At 41.1% G+C, this 25,282-nt stretch overlaps 1 protein-coding gene and 1 pseudogene across 2 annotated transcripts in view; both read right to left on the reverse strand.

Moving 5' to 3' along the window:
* LOC115200915 (rab11 family-interacting protein 3-like) overlaps positions 1-16,682 on the reverse strand; it is a 108,109-nt gene extending 91,427 nt beyond the window's left edge. Inside the window, exon 1 of one of the 2 annotated variants that reach the window (XM_029764030.1) lies at positions 13,417-16,682. In XM_029764030.1, the coding sequence (XP_029619890.1) occupies positions 13,417-15,087 (1,671 nt within the window). In that variant the 5' untranslated portion in view covers positions 15,088-16,682. The remainder of the gene's footprint in view (positions 1-13,416) is intronic. The other variant, XM_029764031.1, reaches the window with a different exon arrangement.
* Positions 16,683-20,914: 4,232 nt separating this feature from the next.
* Positions 20,915-24,470, reverse strand: LOC115200774 (peroxisomal 2,4-dienoyl-CoA reductase-like; annotated as a pseudogene).
* Positions 24,471-25,282: the final 812 nt, after the last annotated feature.

Raw genomic sequence — 25,282 nt, forward strand, 5'->3', positions numbered from 1 at the left:
TGAAAGGTTGTGGCTTTGCTATCTCAGAGTACATCTGACAATGGACTACCTAAAACGACTAATATTTCATTGAGCTCAGTCACATCATGGAAATATGTCTAGGGCTGTAAAAACATCCTTGAAAATCGTCAAAATCACAAAACTGTCTCACTGAGGCTTCTGTGGTTAGGCTACTTCAACTGTTATGTTTCTTTCCAAGACGAGACAATAGGAACCAATACAAACGTTATTTGTTTCTGCACACGTAGACATTGATTTCTTAACTCTTTTATAAAATGTACATAGAAATGTGTGGCTCAATTTTACAGGGTTGCAGTGTCCTCAGACAAGGTAACCAGGGTAACACAGAAACAAAACCTTGCTACACAACTTGAAATGCACAACTTGCAGCAATAAAGATTCATATAACCAAAGACAGAGTGTGCACCTAACCCGGCACTCAAATGACAAGACACTGTACAATCAATCAGTTACTTGATGTCCCACAACCATTCCCCGGGTAACCTGGCAAAAAGTGAGGTGGTATCCAGGGAGATAGGCCTACAAGTGTGTGTGCTTTACACACCAATGATGTATTAGGCATAGACCTCAAGAGCATTGTAGACCTTATAGCCTTATAGACATTGTCTTGGAATGTTTGGAATGCACTTCATTGCTTTAGTTTCTTAAGAATAGGCTCAGAAGAAGAATCACTTCTAGTTGTGACCTAATGTCTTAATTTTTTGGGGGGTTAAGTTTAAAAGTCGTTCCCTGGAGCTTTAACCGTGGCGCCCTTGGCAACCCAGAATATGATCAGGCTTTTCCTAGAAATGAGAGATACAAATGCCGTATGTTGCGATTAAACATGTCCCATACTCATTACGGTGTCATTCCATGCATGTATCACTTACAACAAGCTGGGAGGGTAAGGAAGTTTGTGGGCAAAACACAAGCGAAGGCCTTGGGAAAACCTTCAACTTCAACATGAGAATAGATGACACAAAACCAAAGTACAACCCTGACTGGGCTTTAACTTTTTTGAATAGGCATTCCTGTTCTGCACTTTTGTATCAGTTACATACACCCACACAGTCGATCTGCTTAGAAAACATGATCTCCATCTCTAACAGCTTACACTCGTGGCCAATAGTTTTGAGAATGACACAAATATTAATTTCCACAAAGTTTGCTACTTCAGTGTCTTTAGATATTTTTGTCAGATGTTACTATGGAATACTGAAGTATAATTACAAGCATTTCATAAGTGTCAAAGGTTTTTATTGACAATTACATGAAGTTGATGCAAAGAGTCAATATTTGCAGTGTTGACACTTTTTTTTGAAGACCTCTGCAATCCGCCCTGGCATGCTGTCAATTAACTTCTGGACCACATCCTGACTATTGGCAGCCCATTCTTGCATAATCAATGCTTGGAGTTTGTCAGAATTTGTGGGTTTTTGTTTGTCCACCCGCCTCTTGAGGATTGACCACAAGTTCTCAATGGGATTAAGGTCTGGGGAGTTTCCTGGCCATGGACCCAAAATATTGATGTTTGTTCCCCGAGCCACTTAGTTATCCCTTTTGCCTTATGGCAAGGTACTCCATCAAGCTGGAAAATGCATTGTTCGTCCCCAAACTGTTCCTGGAAGGTTGGGAGAAGTTGCTCTCGGAGGATGTGTTGGTACCATTCTTTCTTAGGCAAAATTGTGAGTGAGCGCACTCCCTTGGCTGAGAAGCAACCCCACACATGAATGGTCTCAGCATGCTTTACTGTTGGCATGACACAGGACTAATGGTAGCGCTCACCTTGTCTTCTCCGGACAAGCTTTTTTCCGGATGCCCCAAACAATCTTGAAAGAGGATTCATCAGAGACAATGACTTTACCCCAGTCCTCAGCAGTCCAATCCCTGTACCTTTTGCAGAATATCAGTCTGTCCCTGATGTTTTTCCTGGAGAGAAGTGGCTTCTTTGCTGCCCTTCTTGACACCAGGCCATCCTCCAAAAGTCTTCGCCTCACTGTGCATGCAGATGCACTCACACCTGCCTGCTGCCATTCCTGAGCAAGCTCTGTACTGGTGGTACTTTAGGAGACGGTCCTGGCACTTGCTGGAGTTTCTTGGGTGCCCTGAAGCCTTCTTCACAACAATTGAACCGCTCTCCTTGAAGTTCTTGATGATCCCATAAATGGTTGATTTAGGTGCAATCTTACTGGCAGCAATATTCTTGCCTGTGAAGCCCTTTTTGTGCAAAGCAATGATGACGGCACGTGTTTCCTTGCAGTTAACCATTGCTGTGTTAACGAGAGAATCACTGACATGATGTTAGCTGGTCCTTTTGTGGCAGGGCTGAAATGCAGTGGAAATGTTTTTGGGGGATTCAGTTCATTTGCATGGCAAAGAGGGACTTTGCAATTAATTGCAATTCATCTGATCACTCTTCATAACATTCTGGAGTATATGCAAATTGCCATCATACAAACTGAGGCAGCAGACTTTGTGAAAATGTATATTTGTGTCATTCTCAAAACTTTTGGCCACGACTGTAGAGAGGGAGCAGCTGAAACTCTTAGCAAACTGTGGATTGACTAAGATTTACAGCCCTCAAGGTGATATGTTTCCAGCTTATCGATTAAACTCAGCTGACGTTTTAGAGGCGAGATGGGAGCGGTATGCCTTGTTTCGTGGTTTAACACTAAAATGATGTAAGAGTTTTGTTAAATGTTACAGTCAAGCTCTTCCTGCTCCCCATCTCTGTTATGCAAATCTTCCATAAATTAGGTTGACCAGTGAATAGATGGGTTGTTTAGCGGTTGCAGATATTTTAACAGCAGTAAATGAGATGGAGGTTGACATTTCAGAGGTGAGAGTGGGTGTTCCCCTGCAATGGAGCTTTTTACTTGATTCTCCTCAGAACAGGCCAGTCGACCTGAGGGCAGGGTCACTATAACAGACAGGAAACGCCTCTCTTCACACCTCGAGTAAGAGAGTGGGTGAGACCAGCATCCATCTACCAATAGGTGCCCTTCTTTACGAGGCATTGCAAAACCTCCCAGGTCTTCGTGGTTTCATCTGTGTTTGAAATTCACTGCCTGATTGAAGGACCTTACAGATAATTGTATGTGAGGGGTACAGAGATGAGGTAGTCATTCAAAAACCTTAAATATGCACTATGCAGAAATCATGCCGCCATTTCCTGGATGCTAAAATTCAAATGATTCGCTTAATTTCAGTTCATGTGACAAAATAAGCAAGAATAGTGTAGAGAATCATTCTACCATCGCTATGAAATATCTTTTCCATAACCAAAAATATTTTATTTTCAGATGTTTGAAGCTAGTGTACAAAACTGAAAGTAAAAAACTAAACTTAAGGGAAACATAGAAAAAGCGCACATAGAAAAGACATACCGCTTCTTATTCTTGATTTCAATGAGAATGACAGATCCATAACATACATTTCTATTTGAGTTTGGACAGGTCGCCCAAACATTTACATATTGCAGCTTTAAACACTATTATCGCACACAGTGGGAGTCCATGCAAATTATTATGTGACTTGTTAAGCAAATTGTTACTCCTCAACTTATTTAGGCTTGCCATAACAAAACTTAGACTCAAGACATCCCCTTTTCATGTTTAATTAATTTGTAATAATAAAAAAAAAACATGAATCCACTTTGGCATCATGGGGTATTGTGTGTAGGCCAGTGACAAAAAAAGCTATATTTAATCCATTTTAAATTCAGGCTGTAACACAACAAAATTTTGAAAAGTCAAGGGGTGTGAATACTTTCTGAAGGCACTGTATTATCTGTCCTCTTCTTGTTCTTGTTCACTGTTCTCTCCTCCCACTCATCCACACTGTTGCCTGATTGTCACACCACAAGATCACAAGCTCCTCTTCCTGGAATAATTCCGGGGTGGGATTTGCATTCAACTCTGAGGCTCCATTAAAGGATCACGACAACAATGCAAATATCAGATATCTGATATCACACCATACAAGCAATTTCTTCACCCATCTACAATGATCAATTCAGGGAATGTCCTATACATGACGAGCAGTGTGAAGTTAGCTAGGCTAGAAATGAATTCTCCTCTGCTCAGACCTACTTGTGAAACATTTTTGGTTACACACAAGAGACTTGCCAAGAGCTTTCACCACAAGGAAAATACAATTATTTGTGAAGCTTACAGGCACAATAAAAAGCCACAAGGAATGACGACATTTACAACATTTACCACGTTCAGAAGATTAGTTGCTATTAACAAACTTTATAGGCCCACACTGTTATGCTTAATGCCTTTATGGACCTTTTTAGGTTAGATTTTGTTTATGGCATGGCATCTCACTCATTCACATGAATTATGGTGCAGACACCAGAATGAGCAGAGCATTTCTGCAACCTCATTATTGAGAAGCTTGTATTACCGCTGAGCAAGGAGGGAATAAGCAAGCTTTATATGTATATAGGTCAGGCCTAGTCCTATTGTCCTTTTAACAAAACCAAAATGGAATTTTGAAATCACTAACTCTTGATAGCTAAGTTATATGGGCTCTATATGGCTGTCTAGCCTACAGGATGGAAAATGTGTGTTAACTAGGCCAGAAACAGCCTGCATTCAAAATTAATTAAATATATTTCATTTTCACCCACTTACACACAACACCCCTTAATTTCCAAACTAAAACATGATCAGACATTTTTGCTAATTTACTGAAAATCAAATACAAAAATCAAATTTACATAAAGTATTCACAACCCTGAGTCAATACATGTTAAAATCACCCTTGGCAGTGATTACAGCTGTCAGTCTTTCTGGGAAAGTCTCTAAGAGCTTTGCACGCCGGGATTGTACAAAATTTGCCTATTATTCATTTTTAAATTCTTCAAGCTCTGTCAAATTGGTTGTTGATCATTGCTAGAACCATTTTCAAGTCTTGCCATAGATTATCAAGCAGATTTAAGTCAAAACTGTAAGTCAAAACCACTCCGGAACATTCACTCTCTTCTGAAAGGTGAACTCTACTCCCAGAGTCTGGTGGAAAGCAGACTGAAACAGATTTTCCTCCAAGATTTTGCCTGTGCTAAGAAACTAAAAACTGCCCAGTTCTTAACAAAGACAAGCATACCAATAACATGATGCAGCCACCACTATGCTTGAAAATATGGAGAGTGGTACTCAGTAATTTGTTGTATTGGCTTTGCCCCAAACATTACAAGGATGCCTGTATCTTTGTAGTGACTCGGTGTATTTATACACCATCCAAAGCGTAATTAATAACTTCACCATGCTCGAAAGGGATATTCAATGTCGGCTTTTTATTTTATTTTTACCCAACTGCCAATAGGTGTCCTTTGCCAGGCACTGAAACACCTCCCTGGTCTTTGTGGTTGAATCTGTGTTTGAAATTCACTGCTCGACTGAGGGACCTTACAGATAATTGTATGTGCAGGGTACAGAGATGATAGTCATTCAAAAATCATGTTAAACACTATTATTGCACCCAGAGTGAGTCCATGCAACTTATTATGTGACTTAAGCAAATGTTCACTCCTGAACTTCTTTAGGCTTGCCAAAACAATGGGGTTGAATACTTATTGACTCAAGTCATTTCAGCTTTTCATTTTTAATAAAATGTATAGGCTATTGTGTGTAGGCCAGTGACAAAAAAAAATCTCAATTCAAATTCAGGCTGTAACACAACAAAATGTGGAAAAAGTCAAGGGGCGTGAATACTTTCTGATGGCACCTTAGCTAACAAAATGACTACCTGGACAATTTTAACTGTGCCCCATCGCTATGCACACTCACAGGGCCCTACACACACACACACACACAAACACTCACTCCATCATTTGCTCACACACATATAATATGCACATATATTTATACTGACACACTCACTTAACATACAATCATATACAGTACATTTGGAAAGTATTCAGACCCCTTGACTTTTTCGACACTGTTACGTTACAGCCATATTCTAAAATTGATTAAATAAAAAATCCTGATCAATCTACACACAATACCCCATAATGAAAAAAAGAAATAATAAAAATAAAAATAAACTTATTTACATAAGTATTCAGACCCTTTGCTGTGAGACTCGAAATTCAGCTCAGGTGCATCCTGTTTCCATTGATCATCCTTGAGATGTTTCTACAACATTATTGGAGTTCACCTTTGGTAAATTCAATTGATTGGACATGATTTGGAAAGGCACACCTGTCTATATATGGTCCCACAGTTGACAATGAATGTCAGAGCAAAAACCAAGCCATGAGGTCGAAGGAATTGTCAGTAGAGCTCCGAGATAGAACTGTGTAGAGGCACAGATCTGGGGAAGGGTACCAAAACATGTCTGCAGCATTGAAGGTCCCCAATAACACAGTGGCCTCCATCATTCTTAAAATGGAAGAAGTTTGGAACCACCAAGATTTTTCCTAGAGCTGGCCGCCCGGCCAAACTGAGCAATCGGGGGAGAAGGGCCTTGGTCAGGGAGGTGACCAAGAACCCAATGGTCATTCAGGCAGAGCTTCAGAGTTCCTCTGTGGAGATGGGAGAACCTTCCAGAAGGACAACCATCTCTGCAGCACTCCACCAATCAGGCCTTTATGGTAGAGTGGCTAGACAGAAGCCACTCCTTAGTAAAAGGCACATGACAGCCCGCTAGGAGTTTGCCAAAAGGCACAGAAAGGACTCAGATCATAAGAAACAAGATTCTCTGGTCTGATCGAACCAAGATTGAACTCTTTGGCCTGAATGCCAAGCGTCACATCTGGAGGAAACCTGGCACCATCTCAACGGTGAAGCATGGTGGTGGCAGCATCATGTCTTTCAGTGGCAGGGACTGGGAGACTAGTCAGCATCAAGGGACAGATGAACGGAGCAAAGTACAGAGAGATCCTTGATGAAAACCTGCTCCAGAGCGCTCAGGACCTCTGACTGGGGTGAAGGTTCACCTTCCAACAGGACAACGGCCCTCATCACACAGCCAAGACAACACAGGAGTGGCTTCGGGACAAGTCTCTGAATGTCCGTGAGTGGCCCAGCCAGAGCCTGGACTTGAACCCGATCAAACACCTCCGGAGAGACCTGTAAATAGCTGTGCAGCGAAGCTCACTATCCAACCTGACAGACAACTCCCCAAATACAGGTGTGCCAGGATTGTAGCATCATACCTAAGAAGACTCAAGGCTGTAATCGCTGCCAAAGGTGCTTCAACAAATTACAGAGTAAAGGGTCTGAATATTTGTAAATGTAATATTTCTGTTTATTTTTTACAAATTTCAAAAAATCTGTTTTTTTTCTGGGATGTGTGTAGATTAATGAGGGGGGAAAAAACAATTTAATCCATTTTAGAATAAGGCTGTAATGTACAAAATGTGGAAAAAGTCAAGGGGTCTGAATACTTTCCGAATGCACTGTACGCTGCTGCTACTCTGTTTACCTTATATCCTAATGCCTAGTAATTTTACCCCTACACATACACTACATGACCAAAAGTATGTAGACACCTGCTCTTTTAAATTCTCATTACAAAATCATGGGCAATTAATATTGAGTTGGTCCCCCTTTTGCTGCTATAACAGCCTCCACTCTTCTGGGAAGGCTTTCCACTAGATGTTGGAACATTGTTGTGGGGACTTTGTTCCATTCAGCCACAAGATCATTAGTGAGGTCAGCACTGATGTTGGGCGATTAGGCCTGGCTCACAGTCGGCGTTCCAATTCATGCCAAAGGTGTTCGATGGGGTTGAGGTCAGGGCTCTGTGCAGGCCAGTCAAGTTCTTCCACACCAATCTCGACAAACCATTTCTGTACAGTGGTTCTTCTTGTAAAAGTTGCGTCATACTGCAGCACACCTTGGCACATTATTTAAGTGTCAGCCATTGTTGCCATTAATACACATTACCGTGTGTGTTTTGTTATTTTCCCTCTCATGCACTTGCTGTCTTGACCTCTGAATACTCGGCTATGAAAAGCCAACTGACATTTACTCCTAACTCTAAAAAGAAAAGTTTCCTGGCGTATCCTTCAGGGGCTTCTTCAAATTGAAACTGTGGGGGAACCCTTATAAGTTCTTCAAAGAACCCTTGATAACGTTTATTAGAAGAACTCCTTATAATGGTTCCTCAAAGAACTCCCTGTCCAAGCTCCCTCCATTATAAAAAAAATATTTTAATAATAACAATATTGATTTAATTAATTGTTTACTTAGTGGCACCACAAACGTGAATTCATATTTACAAAACAAAACACATTACAAAATTGCAACATTTCAGCAGACATGTCAGACCATAATAAAAAATAAATGTACTTTGTATAGTGCTTTCATTGCAATTTCCAGTGAGACTATTCAAGCCATCGACTCACTGATGGGCGATCGGCAAATACAGTCTGGAATCTGCTGGCAACACAGCACAACATCGCTCTAATCACAGTCAGAAGACAGTTTAAGAAACTTGAGTGGACTTATGAAAAGGCTCTGTAAGACATTATATAGAAGTATATTTTTTTTTACCCTTTATTTCACTAGGCAAGTCAGTTAAAAACAAATTCTTATTTACGATGACGGCCTAACCAGATGACACTGGGCCAATTGTGCGCTGCACTATTGGGACTCCCAATCACAGCCGGATATGATACAGCCTGGATTCGAACCAGGGACTGTTGTGATATCTCTTGCACTGAGATGCAGTGCCTTAGACTGCTGCGCCACTCAGGAGCCATGACCAATATACAGCTCTGGAAAAAATTAAGAGACAACTGCAAAATGATCAGTTTCTCTGGTTTTACTACTTATAGGTATGTGTTTGGATTAATGAACATTTTTGGTTTATTCTATAAACTACTGACAACATTTCTCCCAAATTCAACTGGTAATTTATTTGCAGAAAATTACAACTGGTCAAAATAACAAAAAAGATGCAGTGTTGTCAGACCTAGAATATTGCAAATAAAATAAGTTCATATTCATTTTTAAACAACTCAATACTAATGTTTTAACTTAGGAAGAGTTCAGAAATCTATATTTGGTGGAATAACCCTGATTTTCAAAATCACAGCTTTCATGCGTCTTGGCATGCTCTCCACCAGTCTTTCACATTGATGTTGGGCGACTTTATGCCACTCCTGGCACAAAGATTCTAGCAGCACGTCTTGTGACCATCCATCTTTCTCTTGATCACATTCCAGAGGTTTTCAATGGGGTTCAGGTCTGGAGATTGGGTTGGCCATGACAGGGTCTTGATCAGGTGGTCCTCCATCCACACCTTGATTGACCTGGCTGTGTGGCATGGAGCATTGTCCTGCTGGAAAAACCAATCCTCAGAGTTGGGGAACATTGTCAGAGCAGAAGGAAGCAAGTTTTCTTCCAGGACAACCTTGTACATGGCTTGATTCATGTGTCCTTCACAAAGACAAATTTGCATGAGTCCAGCCTTGCTGAGGCACCCCCAGATCATCACCGATCCTCCACCAAATTTCACAGTGGGTGTGAGACCTGGAGAGACTTACAAGCCACAGTGTCTTGCACCCACTGTGAAATTTGGTGGAGGATCGGTGATGATCTGGGGGTGCTTCAGCAAGGCTGGAATCGGCCTTAACTATTTAGGGGTGGCAGGTAGCCTAGTGGTTAGAACATTGTAACAGAGTAACTGAAAAGGTTGCTGGATTGAATCCCAGAGCTGACAAGGTAAAAATCTGTCGTTCTGCCCCTGAACATGGCAGTTAACCCACTGTTCCCCGGTAGGCTGTCATTGTAAAAAATAATTTGTTCTTAACTGACTTGCCTAGTTAAATAATGGATAATGTGTGTGTGAGATTATATATATATATATATATATATTCAGTCAACACATATCTTTACAATATAATGAACATTTTTGTTTCTCTTAGAATAAAAACCTTAGTGTAACAACAGTTTTAGTAAGTAATATGCTACAGTCCAGTTACAGCTTCTTCTGCAAAAAAAAAAAAAAAAGTTTATTTTCGGGTGTGCGTGCAGGACAGAGAAATAGCAATTCTTACACTATTGTTCTGAATTCAATCACATTCTTCATCATTCAGTTAATTGAAATTCAATGTTGAAGTCGTGCACAATTATCAATTTCTACTTGGTTTATATCGCCCATTCATTGTCTGGTAGAGACACATTAGGCCTTGGGACCCAAAAGCATAATCAGTCCTCTAACTCCCCCTTGCGGTGGTCTGGAGCAATGAAGCAGTGACGCAGGGTAATGTACTAAACCACAAATTACCTCTAAATTCAGTGGCATAATCTCAAAATGTTCAATTGATGAACCACTGTATGTACCTCGCTTGTGCACGGGGGCATTGTCATGCTGAAACAAGAAACAGCCTTTCCCAAACTGTTACCAAAGTTGGAAGCACAGAATCATTAAAACAATACTTTCTTCTTTTTTTTTTTTTTTTTAAATGATCCGTGGCCAAATCATGCTTTCTGGTGTAGAAGCCTATTTTGAATGATTTTACTTATGTATAGACAGTAGTAGGCTAATTAGGTTATGATTCTGGCAATTCAATTCAATTTACTTTAGGGGAAGTTTAGCTTCCCCTAGCCTTACGGACAGTTACACTGGTATTTGCATCCAACCTTGCGCCTGTTATTGGCAACTGAAAGGTTGGGTGCTTACTGGAAGTAGGCCTAGGTCTACTTGTTATAAAACAGACCTGAGACTGGCACAAAGACAAGAATGTTAAACAGAGGAACCTGACACCTTTTTAACTTTGTTGTTTATGAACTAAAATGAGCTTTTTGTGTACAGATAATAGCACATCAACACCTTAGCCCAGCCCTGTCCTCTTAGCCAAATAATAAAAATGGCCTCGCCGACGAATAAATAAGGGTGTGTTCTGAGTAAAACTAAAGGACTATTAACTCTTACGACACCAATCGCATAGGGGGCAGTATTGTCACTTTCGGATGAAATACGTGCCCATATTAAACTGCCTCCTACTCAAACTCAGAAGCTAGGATATGCATATTATTAGTAGATTTGGATAGAAAACACTCTGAAGTTTCTAAAACTGTTTGAATGATGTCTGTGAGTATAACAGAACTCATATGGCAGGCAAAAACCTGAGAAAAATTCTACCAGGAAGTGGAAATCTGATGAGTGGAATCTTTCCAAGTCATTGCCTATCTAACACACAGTGACTAAGGATTCACTAGATGTCAACAGTCTTTAGAACCTTGTTACAGCCTTTTGCAGTGAACAGAGAGCGAACAAGAAGGCTGGGAAGTTGTTGACCCAGGGAAGGACATCACTTCATTGGCGCGCATTCACATGAGGAGGTAGCTGTGTTCCAAAACGTTTTTCAAGACAACGGAATCGTTTGACGTTAAAAAGGCCCTAAAGATTGATGCTATACAACGTTTGACATGTTTGAACGAACGTATATAGAACTTTTTTTGACTTTTCGTTGAAGGCATTTTCCGCGCGCTTCCTACATTTGGAGTAGCTAACTGAACGCGCAAACAACAAGGAGCTATTTGGACATAAATTATGGACTTTATCGAACAAAACAACATTTATTGTGGACCTGGGATTCCTGGAAATGCCTTCTGATGAAGATCAAAGGTAAGTGAATATTTCTAATACTCTTTATGATTTTAGATGACTCCAAAATGGCGGGTATTTGTATTGCCTAGTGTATTTTTCTGAGCGCAGTACTCAGATTATTGCAAAGTGTGCTTTCCCCGTGAAGCTTTTTTTTTTAAATCTGTCACAGCGGTTGCATAAAGGAGATGTTCATCTATAATTCTTTGAATAACAGTTTAATATTTTATCAACGTTTATGATGAGTATTTTTGTAAATTGTTGTGCTGATTCACCGGAAGTATTGGAGGGAAAATATTTTCGGAACGTTACGCGCCAATGTAAAATGCTGTTTTTGGATAAAAATGCATGTATTGTGTAACATGATGTCCTAGGAGTGTCATCTGATGAAGATCGTCAAAGGTTAGTGCTTCATTTTGCTGTGTTTTGGGTTTTTGTGATGCATCTAGTTGCTTGGAAAATGGCTGTGTGGTTATTTTTGTCTATGTACTCTCCTAACATAATCTAATGTTTTGCTTTCGCTGTAAAGCCTTTTAGAAATCGGACAACGTGGTTCGATTCAGGAGAAGTGTATCTTTAAAATGGTGTAAAATAGTCGTATGTTTGAGAAATTGAAATTATTAGATTTGTGGTTTTGAATTTGGCGCTCTGATTTTTCACTGGCTATTGTCAAACTCAATCCATGTCGTATGAAGTTAAAGAAAACTAAAGATGAAACTATACCCACATCACCCCAAAAACATTTATTTTCACAAAAGGGATGCCAATCAAATGATTTGAAACCTTTCACTGCCTAACAGCAGTGGAGGGCGTTTGTATGTTTTTCTTGACATGGCAACATTTCCTAAGTGAAACCACATAATTGAAGTGATAGGCCTGGGTGTAACGTAAGATGCCTGGGGCAGATTGGAGAATGGGTGAAGGTCACAGGTGGGGCAGGACGGAACAAACATTTCACGAGATTATCCAGTACAATGGGATGAGGTATGTTGCCTAATGACACATTTGGTCATCTTCGTGGCTCGCTTTGTTGAATAAGGCGGCTGAAGGTACTAGGCCAGCCCTGTCAGAATTCATTTCAGCCCATGTTTTCATTGAGATTTATCACTACGTTCATGCCGAATCCCAGCTCTTGAACACTGACCATACTCACATAATTCACGTCAAAACCAAGCTAAGGAGCATGAAAATATTCTCAAACCTTGTCTGGTCATGTTTCTATAGTGTATTAACAAACCCTTTGTAGCCTAGTTTACTATTATTGCTGATAAAATAAATGCCAAATTGGAGGTTTGCCTTTAGGGTTTGAATTATAAAATAGCCTGTGTTGCTCAGCAAAGCCCTAGTGCTCAGGTTCATGGTTCTATCGCATTTTGGGGTAACGTCCAGTGAGCTCCATCATGGAAAAGAAAAGCATTTGAACAAATAAGAGTGTATGCCTATTCTGTGTGAGAATATGTTGCCTGACGTGTATAATCTAGGCTCCTCTTACTTCGAAACTGGTTGTGATAATGAGCATTAGCAAAGGCCTACCAGTCAGCTTGGCTGCCTAGCCTTTCGTACAAAATAGCTTACAAATAAAACCCTTTCACCCTTTGAGGAAACACTGATAGAGGGATGAATTTCAGTTTATGTAATTAACCAAGCTTTTAAAGGAAGCTCTAAAGTAAAGTGGAGAATCAATAGTAAATAATTTAGAATGAGCCTCATGATCTCTAGGTTAACAAGCATACAGAACCCTTTCATATTGCCAATTAACCATAACCTTGTACTCAATTGTCCACTGACTGGGACCAGAATAACAAAAACAACACAGACAAAAATCTAAAAGGAGGTGTGTCTCACCTGGTCAGCCCCATAGGCAGCAGCAAACTCCATAAACTCCTCAATGCGTACAAATCCATCCCCATCCTGGTCCAGAGCATCAAACACAGCTTTCAGAGGTGACGGGTCTTCCTCGCTCCGATTCATTATGGGAACCACAGGCATGGAGTCAGACCCCACCATCTTAGAGAATGACAGATTCTCCACTGCTTGTTCACTTGTCCATCTAGACTCAGAAGACGAACCATTTAACTCCAGAACCAGGCAATCAAAACTATCCCGTTTGTGACAATCTGTGGGTCTGGCAAATAGGTCCAAGTCTGCCAACCTTTCCCCATCGCTCTGTTCAGTTTGTAAAGCAGGAATACCATCACCCTGTAAAGCCTCAGGTGGATTCAAGTCCAAAGTTTCCTCATCACGTAGCGCGTCTGAGGTAATGCACTGATCCAGAGCCATTTCCTCCTCTCCCTTATGTTTAGTAACATCAAAAATAATTTTGTCTTCCATAAAATCCTGGGAGCCATTCTTCTCTGAGCTACAGCCACTGGGCAGGTGACCCAGGATAGAAGCATCTCTGTCAGAGAGTGCCTTTGTCAACAAGGGTTCAATCAATGGTGAGGAGTTCAGAAGGAGGGACGAGTCCCCCTCACCTCTGTGGTCTGAGAGAGTCAGGATTGCAGTAGCCAACGTGTGTTCCTGCTCTGAATCCTCTGCAGTTGAATCTGATGGAGCACCTGTGCAGGTAGGTGAGTCGAGATGAGTAGGGCAGAGGCTGGGGCCACAGTCGGGAACCTCCAGATCCACCAAAGGCACAGATCCCACCTGAACCTCTGGAGATAGGCAAGGGCGGTCAAAAGGGATGGTGTTGTGTGAGAGGCTGCTCTCAGGTAAACCTTCTGAGGTAATGTTACTGACTGTGGGCAGATCAGTCACAGGTCCTAGGAATAAACCTTTGTCCCCATTTTCAGGTGGCACAGTCTCCCCACCTTGCAAGGGAGGAGGTTGGCCTCTGTCCTGATCCAGAGATGGAAATAAAAGCTTCTCACTGACAACCTGTGGGTTTACCTCACCTGAAGGAGCAGGGCCGGAGAGAAAAGGGGAGTGTTCAGATAAGAGGTGAACTACCAACAAAGAGGACGCCTCAGTGTTAGTATCTGGAGTCCTATCTGAAACCTTCACAGTGGAAGGAGGTTCACTGAGGGTTATCAGCTCCCTGTGACAGGTAACAGGGTCTCTGTCACCCACAGGTGGATTTTGTTCGTCGCAGGCTGAGATGTCCCTGAACAAATTAGCCATTTTGGAGAATAACAGCCCAGGTAGTGGACTGTCACTGACATTGTTTTGTTCCTCAATTTTGTCTTTGAGAGGCGATACCTCTGCTGGTTTACCCAGGGGAACATCTTGGGAATGATTAGATTGACATCCCTCCCAGGGCAAGATCTGGTCTCCACCAGAGTAACTGGAGGTCCTGAAAAGGCTATCTAAATTTAAGGCGTTCTCCTGAAAAAGCTCTTCCAGGCTTAGAGATACACCCTGGTCAACTTTCTGGAAATCCAAACCTGTCTGACCACTTTCTCTCTGAGGCAGTATGGCTCCTTTGTCTGAATCCATGAGGAGGAATCCATGGGAGGGTATGCGTTCTGGATCCCACTCTGAATACCCCAGAGGGCTAGACATCAGAGTATGTTCCATTTGAGTAGATTGCTAATTCCTGAGTAAACTCGAAAATTAAACATTTATTTCAAAGCCAACATCCAATTCTTCCTCAATTTCAATATTGTTATTCTACACATGGTAGTCAACATCCTTGACGAGATCCATGGGCAGATTTTGCATGATGGTTAATAAAACACCTGCCTTCACTGTCTCGTTCTGAATTTATGACATTTTAGCACTGTGTAAACACCTTAGTGCTTAAAACCAGTGTACTCCCCATATTTATTGATTTGTCTACTTGCCATAGTTGTTGCCTAAATGATCCACGACTTATGCATTTACCCCGTCTAAGCATGCACTTTTTAAATGTTGTCAACTAGACAAATGAGCATTTTCAGATTAATTTATAATTAATTCCATAGAATTATAAACTTTGATTTCTTCTTTGGAATTCAACAAATACATTGGTGACATGTGACTTATCAAAATAGCGCTAAAACTAAATAGACATGTTCTAAGAACCAACATATTACTGAGGCAACAGGCTAACGTCATAAAAGGTCTCTATGATTCACAAAAAAACATAAAGTGATATCACACACAAAAAGATGAGTTCCTGTAATAGTATGTGACTTGATCAATTTAGCGTGTTATCTAAAACACTCATTCATTGTCCCCATCTCCAGCACTGGGACTAACGCGAGGGGACCTTCTTGCTTACACAACTGACTGCCGAACACATCAGTTAGAAAATATTTAGCATAACATGGGATTCATGCTATAAATTTGATGCAATAAATACCACGAACGCGTTAAAGTTTTTTAAAATAGTTAACATGTGCTAACAAGGTCCAAAATGTTATCCACAATTTGGTTGCAAAGTGTGACCATTGTAACAGGCTAGCCAGGTAGCTTTTAGCCAATGCGATATACGGCGTGCTTGACAGTGCCAGTGGATGAAAATACGCCAACCTTGGAGTGAGTAAATAAATAGCTTTCTAGCTAACTTGGCTAGTTAGCAACGCTTGACTCTTTTTACATTAGGCATGTCCATTTGAAATTGTTAGGCTTGCTTACTGACTGACATGTTTAATGACATTGACTTAACGCTTCCAAACATCCCCATTCTCAAATCTTGAAGGACGCTTTAATTAGCTAGCAAACGTTAGCTAGCTAACAAGCCAAATGGTCAACAGCTGATTCTGAAACTAAATTGGACTGGCTATGAGGACATTTGACAAATGTAATCTTCCCAGTAAAGGTAGTTTGTTCGTTTTGTCAATAATTCTAATTTACATCCGCGTTTGGTGTTTTTCTCCAGACGTTTCGAATCCAAGATAGCTAACTTAACGTTATTCCAAGAATCATCCACCTGTGTCACCAACAAATTCAGTCTGCTTGCTTAAAATTTCTTCAGCTATTCCCGGCCTCTCGAAATGTATTTACCATCCCAACGCACTCCAAAGACATGATGGCCGTCAGAAGATGCTCCGAGATGTGTCAAACATACAAAATATGTTGCCAATATTCAGCTAGAACAGAGGCCGTTCACAATTTCATCAGCCGCAAATGCCCCTGCCACCCCCCTCAGCCGCATACAGCAGTGACGTTTCACGCACGCGCAAAGAACGAACCGCAGTTTCCTAAATAGGACGCAAAATTACAGTACATGACCAAAAGTATGTGGACACCTCCTTGTCGAACATCTCATTCCAAAATCATGGGCAATTAATATTGAGTTGGTCCCTCTTTTGTTGCTATAACAGCTTCCACTCTTCTGGGAAGGCATCCACTAGATGTTGGAACACTGCTGTGGGGACTTGCTTCCATTCAGCCACAAGAGGATTAGTGAGGTTGGGCACTGATGTTGGGCGATTAGGCCTGGCTCGCAGTCAGCGTTCCAATTCATCCCAAAGGTGTTCGATGGGGTTGAGCTCAGGGCAGGCCAGTCAAGTTCTTCCATACAGATCTCGACAAACCATTTCTGTATGGACCTCGCTTTGTGCATTGGGGCACTGAAACAGGAAAGGGCCTTTCCCAAACTGTTGCAACAAAGTTGGAAGCACAGAATCATCTAGAATGTCATTTTATGTTGTAACTTTAAGATTTCCCTTCACTGGAATTATGGGGCCTAGCCCAAATCATGAAAAGCAGCCCCAGACCATTATTCCTCCACCAAACTTTACAGTTGGCATTATGCATTTGGGCAGGTAGCATTCTCCGGGAATCCGCTAATCCTCAAGCTTTACATCACTCCAGCTGACACTTGGCATTGCACATGGTGATCTTAGGCTTGTGTACAGCTGCTTGGCTATGGAAACCCATTTCATGAAGCTCCTGACAAACAGTTCTGGAGCTGATGTTGCTTCCAGAGGCAGTATGGAACTAGGTAGAGATTGTTGCATCCAAGGACTGACAATTTTTACAAGCTACACACTTCAGCACTTCACAGTACTGCTCTGTGAACTTGTGTGGCCTACCACTTTGGTGCTGAGCCATTGTTGCTCCTAGACATCTCCACTTCACAATAACATCACTTATAGTTGACCAGGGCAGATCTACATTTTTTACATTTTAGTCATTTAGCAGACACTCTTATCCAGAGCGACTTACAGTAGTGAATGCATACATTTCATATATGGCCCCCCCGTGGGAATCGAACCCACAACCCTGGCGTTGCAAACACCATGCGTTGCAAACACCATGCTCTACCAACTGAGCTACAGGGAAGGCTGAAATTTGATACACTGACTTGTTGGAAAGGTGACATCCTATGATGCGTCATGTTGAAAGTCACTGAGCTCTTTAGTAAGGCCATTCTACTGCCAATGTTTGTCAATGGAGATTGCATGGCTGTGTGCTCGATTTTATACACCTGTCAGAAACGGGTGTGGCTACAATAACCAAAATCACTAATTTGTGTCCACATACTTTTGTATATACATCCACAGTGTACCTCTGTGTAGGCTTTTAAAAGCATTGTCTAACCATTGTTTATCTGATATTTGTACATCTATGGGGCCATGCTCATTATCCAGAAAATGTCAAATAATACCAACAGTGATTGTGAGTGGTACCCAGTCTTCCTAATGTAAACAATAAATTAAATGTTCTTGGTTTTCTTGGGCTTTTTATCATAATGGTGAACGATTAATGTAAATGGTATATTGAGAATGAAGTTCAACATCTGAGCAACACAAACTGTGATGTCTTACTTTAGTGTCTACCAAAATAGTAAATTATCTACACCAGTGTTTTCTTCTTTTTTAAAGAAAACAAATATTGGGAAAAATATGACCCCCCCAAAAAAATATATGTACGTTATTTCAATTTTAATAGGCAGGTAAACATTTACTGAGGTCAGTGGTGTGAAATCTCTAGTTATTTTATATTTTAGGCCTACTTTCTTTTTACTTTAGTTTCGGTGTGTGCATTGCTCTGTTTACCTGGCCTCTGCGCGCTCGCCGGTTGGCTCAATGTTTGATCCTCTGCTCTGCGCGCTCGATCGCAGAAACTATGATTGATAAAACAGCAGCTAATGCTGTAACAGCACTGACAGCACTGATACTGTAACATTTTCAAATAACACGGTGTACCTTAGGATCGATGACATGGGCTTTGACATTGTTGATCAATTGGTGAAAATAATGAGAATTATTCCGGTCTATTTTCTCTGCAGTTGGACGAATCGACTGACGTCAGTGGGGAAGCCCAGGTGATTGCGTATGTGTGATACAGAGACATTTCGGAAATTTATGAGCACATTCTGTTCTGCTAGAATCTATCCGGGAGAACTACAGGTGAGGATGATTTTCAGAGCACAATCAGGATTGGAAATCCTGTGTTCATGTATGCACGGATCGTGCTGCATCAATGCCTGTGAGAGTGAAATTATGAATTGCCCACATATAGAAGGTAAATCCTACTGTATCATTCACAGAGTCTTTGGCCAGCAAGAAAGTGAGTCCTGAGTTATGTTTTGAATGACGCAGTGAAAGTGATTAACTTTATCATGTCCAGGCCTCTGAATCACTGAATCACCTAATCACCGAAGGCTCTGTGATGACAGCACTAGCAGCTACTGCTTCACACCAACGTCTATTGTCTAATCAGATGAAAAACGCTACAAAGGCTTTTTGAGTTGCGTGCCGAAGTGATTTTCTGTCTGAGCACTCACACCCCCTTGTGGATGTGTTCGAGAACACAGACTGGGTATCCTACCTTGCTGATGTGTTCAGCATACTGAATCAACAACGTGAATCTAACTCTGCAAGGTAAAGACACACATTCTACAAGTATGACAAAGTGAGCGGATTCATAAAGAAGATCTAACTTTGGGAGAGGAAATGTGAAGTTGTTTCCAGTAACTTGACACCTACCTTTTTACAGGTGATGTTGACAGGGCTCCTATGGTGCAAATAGTAAGCTCACATTTAGCCAAACTCAACAGTGAGCTCAACTCCTTATTCCCTGACATTGAAAAGAAGTCTGCAAAACACGACTGGGTGCGTAAACAATATTTTTGGCAAATGTACAACTAATTTAGGAATCACGTTGGTCGCACACGCATGACTGGGTACTTCAGGCAGCTGTACAGTACCCAAAAAGTGTTGGGGACCACTGATCTGCACACGTTGCAGTCAACCCAAAGGCGGCAATTTCAGATGCATTATACATTGGCGCCCCCCTCCGGTGGATCTGCGTGAATGCATATTTAACGAAAGAAAAGGTGCTACACCAAAGTCTGTATCATCTCTGGCTGTACTATTGGTGCTACTGTTTCTTTCACTTTTTATCTTGAGCAATATGGACATACTGTAAAAACTTAGTGTATGCTTGGAGGAGTAATTTTCTACTGTATGAATACTCAAACTCAGTACATAACTTTCAGGGACTGCAAGCGCAGATTAAGAGATTGGGAAAAGGTTGTGATATTCAATATGCAGGCACAGTTTTTAAGTGTCATTATTAAAAGGTTTATTAGGAAAGTTCTGGACATTGTATTTGTAAATTGTAAGTGCTTTACAATTACATTTTAACAACTAGACTACATGATGGAACAACTACAGAGTTCATCAACATATTGATTCTTAATCCAAAGTAGTTGAATAATTTGAATCTAAAACTGGTGTGGATTAACTCAAATTAACCCAACACTTAGAACATGATTTGGACCTTATATCCAGTTTCAACATGTGAATGTGAAGTCTTAGGTCAATATTTTTTTGCTAATATTTGAGTGTTTACCTCTTATTTTCCTCTTAACCACTGTCAGCTATGGCAGCTTTCCGGTCTCAAAGATTTTACATGGCAAATCCATTGATTTATATGTTGCATATTATTCATAATCTGCCACTTTATCTTCACCATCTACTTGTCTCTTCAGTTAAGAAGCTCCCGAGTGGTGCAGCGGTCTAAGGCAGTGCTAGAGGTGTCACTACAGACCCTGGTTCGATCCTGGGCTGTATCACAACCGGCCGTGATTGGGAGTACCATAGGGCGGCGCACAATTGGCCCAGCGTCGTCCGGGTTAGGGGAAGGTTTGGCTGGGGTAGGCAGCCATTGTAAATAAGAATTTGTTCTTAACTGACTTGCCTAGTTAAATAAAATAAAAATAAACACAATTTGATTTAATAGTATCTGCATATCAAAAAATGACAGTCAATGCTTCTCTATCTAAAGTATCCAAGGAAAATTGAACAAATTAGGAAATCAGTTATGTCAAACACAGGGCAAAACACCACCCTTATAACTATGCCACTGTGCCAGAAAAAGCGTATTTCTAGATTAAAGTTAAATGCACTATACATAGCGTCTTGACAGTATCCACAAAACAACTTCACGATGTCCTCCTCTCCTAGATCTACATCTCCACTTCCTCTTCTGTCCTACACACCTGTGATGGGGGGAGGGGCCATGTCAAGAGTTTAGCGGATTGAGTGGAAGCTATACCGAGCAGCATGGATACGTCATTGGCCGAAGTGAGCCAACTCCCACCGTCCTTCACCATGATGTGACCCATCAACAGGAGGAGGTGCGGCTGTTCAGGAACAGCTCACCGTGGGCCAGCTCCATCTTGTTGCCCGCCCGCTGCGGTGGGATGGATGAGAAGGCATCCATGCTCTCTGCTCTGTTGCCACCTGAGGACAAGAGAGAGGGGGGTGATAAACAGAATTTGGGGCAAAGAGAAATGAGACAGGACTTCATTTAGTTTACCTTTCCTCAGGCTCTGCTCTTGATAACTTTGACCTCACTAGCATAGAAATAACACAGAATTACCCAGACCTACTTAATCAAGTGTATACTAAAACCTACTTAACGACAAGTTAGAGAAGAGTGGAAAGATTAATCACTAAAAAGTATGTGGCCATGTGTGATTTTGGCATACGGCTTAATAAATCAAACGTATGTATCAAATCCCAGCTAGGCAGCCACAGATCCTTACCCAGCCTACGGAAGCCCTCTGTGCCCAAAATAGGACCTGTTGCCAGTGTGTTAACCCTTACCCCACTTGGTCCCCACTCAACGGCCAGTTGCTTGGTCATGGCATCTGGGAGAGAGAGATGTGGACATGAAAAGGGGAGTGGGGTGACGAAAGAGAGGGAAAGTTATCAGTGGGTTTCCTAGGTTATGTCTGAGAAAAAGTGGTGAAACTAAAAGACTATGTGAACCCTTTGGAAATACCTGGATTTCTGCATAAATTGGTCATAAAATGTGATCTGATCTTCATCTAGGTCACAACAATAGACAAACACAGTCTGCTTAAACTAATAACACACAAACAATTCTACATTTTTATGTCTTTATTGAACACACTGTGTAAACATTCACAGTGCAGGGTGGGAAAAGTATGTGAACCCTTGGATTTAATAACTGGTTGACCCTCCTTTGGCAGAAATAACCTCAACCAAATGTTTTCTGTAGTTGCGGATCAGACCTGCACAACGGTCAGGAGGAATTTTGGACCATTCCTATTTGCAACACTGTTTCAGTTCAGTAATATTCTTGGGATGTCTGGTGTGAACTGCTCTCTTGAGGTCATGCCACAGCATCTCAATTGGGTTGAGGTCAGGACTCTGAATGGGCCACTCCTTAAGGCATATTTTTTTCTGTTGAAGCCATTCTGTTGTTGATTTACTTCTGTATTTTGGGTCGTTGTCCGGGTGCATCATTCAACTTCTGTTGAGCTTCAATTGGCGGACAGATAGTCTAACATTCTCCTGCAAAATGTTTTGATAAACTTGGGAATTCATTTTCCTGTCAATGATAGCAAGCTGTCCAGGCCGTGAGGCAGCACAGCAGCCCCAAACCATGATGCTCTCTCTACCATACTTTACAGTTGGGATCAGGATTTAATGTTGGTGTGCTGTGCCTTTTTGTTCTCCACACATAGTGTTGTGTGTTCCTTCCAAAACAACTCAACTGTAGTTTCATCTGTCTAAAGAACATTTTGCCAGTAGCGCTGTGGAACATCCAGGTGCACTTTTGCAAACTTCAGACGTGCAGCAATGTTTTTTTTTTGGACAGCAGTGGCTTCTTCCGTGGTGTCTCCCCATGAAAACCATTCTTGTTCAGTGTTTTACATATTGTAGACTCGTCAACAGATATGTTAGCATGTTCCAGAGATTTCTGTAAGTCTTTAGCTGACAGTAGGATTCTTCTTAACCTCATTGAGCATTCTGCGCTGTGCTCTTGCAGTCATCTTTGCAGGACGGCAACTTATAGGGAGAGTAGCAACAGTGCTGAACTTTCTCCATTTATAGACAATTTGTCTTACCATGGACTGATGAACATCAATGCTTTTAGTGATACTTTTGTAACCCTTTCCAGCTTTATGCAAGTCAACAATTCTTAATCTTAGGTCTTCTGAAATCTCTTTTGTTCGATGCATGGTTCACATCAGGCAATGCTTCTTGTGAATAGCAAACTCACATTTTGTGAGTGTTTTTTATAGGGCAAGGCAGCTCTAACCAACATCTCCAATCTCGTCTCATTAATTGGACTCCAGGTTAGTTGACTCCTGACTCAATTAGCTTTTGGAGAAGTAATTAGCTTAGGCTGTCACATACTTTTTCCAACATACGCTATGAATGTTCAATTATGTATTCAATATAGACAAGAAAATACAATAATGTGTGTGTTATTAGTTTAAGCACACTGTTATTGTGACTTAAGTACAATAATGTGTGTGTTATTAGTTTAAGCACACTATTATTGTGACTTAAATGAAGACCAGATCAAATTTGATGACCAATTTATGCAGAAATCAAGGTAATTCCAAAGGGTTCACATACTTTTTCTTGCCACTGTACATAACAATATAGTAACAATCATATACTTATGACACAGTCATGTTTTTACCATTGGCAGCCTTGGCAGAGCCAGCATGCACCTGGAGATCCCTGTAGCCACGGGTGGCAGAGATGTTCACAATGGCACCCCCATGGTCCTGAACGCAAACATCAGACAGAATTGATTCTATCTATCCATACATTTTTACCAGAAGTACACCATATATACAAAAGTATGTGGACACCATTCAAATGAGTGGATTTGGCTATTTCAGCCACACCTGTTGCCAACTGTAAAGTTTGGTGGAGGAGGAATATTGGTCTGCGGCTGTTTTATGGTTTGGGCTAGGCCCCTTAGTTCCAGTGAAGGGAAATCTTAAAGCTACAGCATATAAAGACATTCTAGACGATTCTGTGCTTCCAACTTTGTGCCAACTGTTTGGAGAAGGCCCTTTCCTGTTTCAGGATGACAAAAATAAGCCTTCCCAAATAAGCCTTCCCAGAAGAGTGGAGGCTGTTATAAAAGGGGGGGGGGCAACTCCATATTAATGCTCATGATTTTTTAATGAGATGTTCGACGAGGAGGTGTCCACATACTTTTTGGCATGTAGTGTATGACTATCTGAGGTAATAGCACAACAATGAAAAACAAACAGGAATATCCATGCAAGTCATGTAAATAGGTAAGTAGTTCGATTAAAGTTAATTGATTGAAAAATCTCAGTGCATACTGAGTGTGCTGTACCTTGAACCACTTCTCATAGACCACCTTGCTGCTGTTAAACATTCCCATAATGTCAATCTCCAGGACTGTCTTGAAGCCATTGAAGGAGAGGGTTAGGGCACAGGAAGTTTCCTACAGCATCTATAAAATTGAGTGCTAGACAGTTACTTACATATTTCAAACAACCAACGTTAACACGTTTCTATTAGAAATATGGTATTAAAATGAACATGTAAATTCAGATAAAGAAAGACTAAAACTAAATGTGTGTGTGTGTGTGCATGTCTGTCTGTGCACATGTGTGTGTTCTACATACTATTAAGAAGAACATCAAGCCTTCCCAGCTCTTTCAGCGTCTCATCCACTGCAGCGGAGATGGTCTGCGGCTGTCGCATGTCGCATGTCAATGGTCAGAGTGATGGTTGCTAATAATGGACCTCTGTACGCCTATGTAGATATTCCATAAAAAATCCAGCTACAATAGTCATTTACAACATTAACAATGTCTACATTTTCTTTTAAAAAAAAGGAAATTTTTAAGTGACCCCAAACTTTTGAACGGTTGTATGCATGCATGCTTGTCATCCCAAGTGGATGGGGGGGACATATACCTATTCCTCCTTTTTTATATATTGTTTTAGTATCCTTCAAATATGCATATTGCATAAGATACCTTAGATAAATGAGGTTGTTCCCTCCAGAATCCCTTCCCTAGTTGTAAACTTGATTATGTTGGCCCTGGATAGAGCTCTACTGAGGTTCAGTTTAACATGGTAGCATTTTGCTCTAGTCTAGGAGAGGTAGATGCAGCCTTCCAACAGGGGGAAGGCCAACATTGGGGTCCAAGTTTTTCTTCTGGGTATTTTGTTATTTTTAGCTGTTTTTTCTTTTCTTTATAATTTATTACTCTGACCAATCAGCACACTGGTCATGTGATCGTACTAACATTCATTTATGATTACTAGGACTATGCCTAATTCACATACTCTTGGCTCCACATGCTTTTTCAGCTGGAACGTGGAAGGAATTAATGTAGCCGTGTATGCTGGTCTTAAGTCCTTAAGTCCGGACATTGTTTTTCTCCAAGAGACCCATCTCCGGTCCAGTGACCATGATAAACTAAAGAGAGGATGGGTAGAGCAATCCCACTGCTAAACAGTACTCCTTTTTTTCTCCAGTCCACCACTCATACTCTAGGGTTAACTTTTTCCTTCTG

The sequence above is a fragment of the Salmo trutta genome, chromosome 10 (genome assembly GCF_901001165.1).
Source record: "Salmo trutta chromosome 10, fSalTru1.1, whole genome shotgun sequence".
Classification (NCBI taxonomy): domain Eukaryota; kingdom Metazoa; phylum Chordata; class Actinopteri; order Salmoniformes; family Salmonidae; genus Salmo; species Salmo trutta.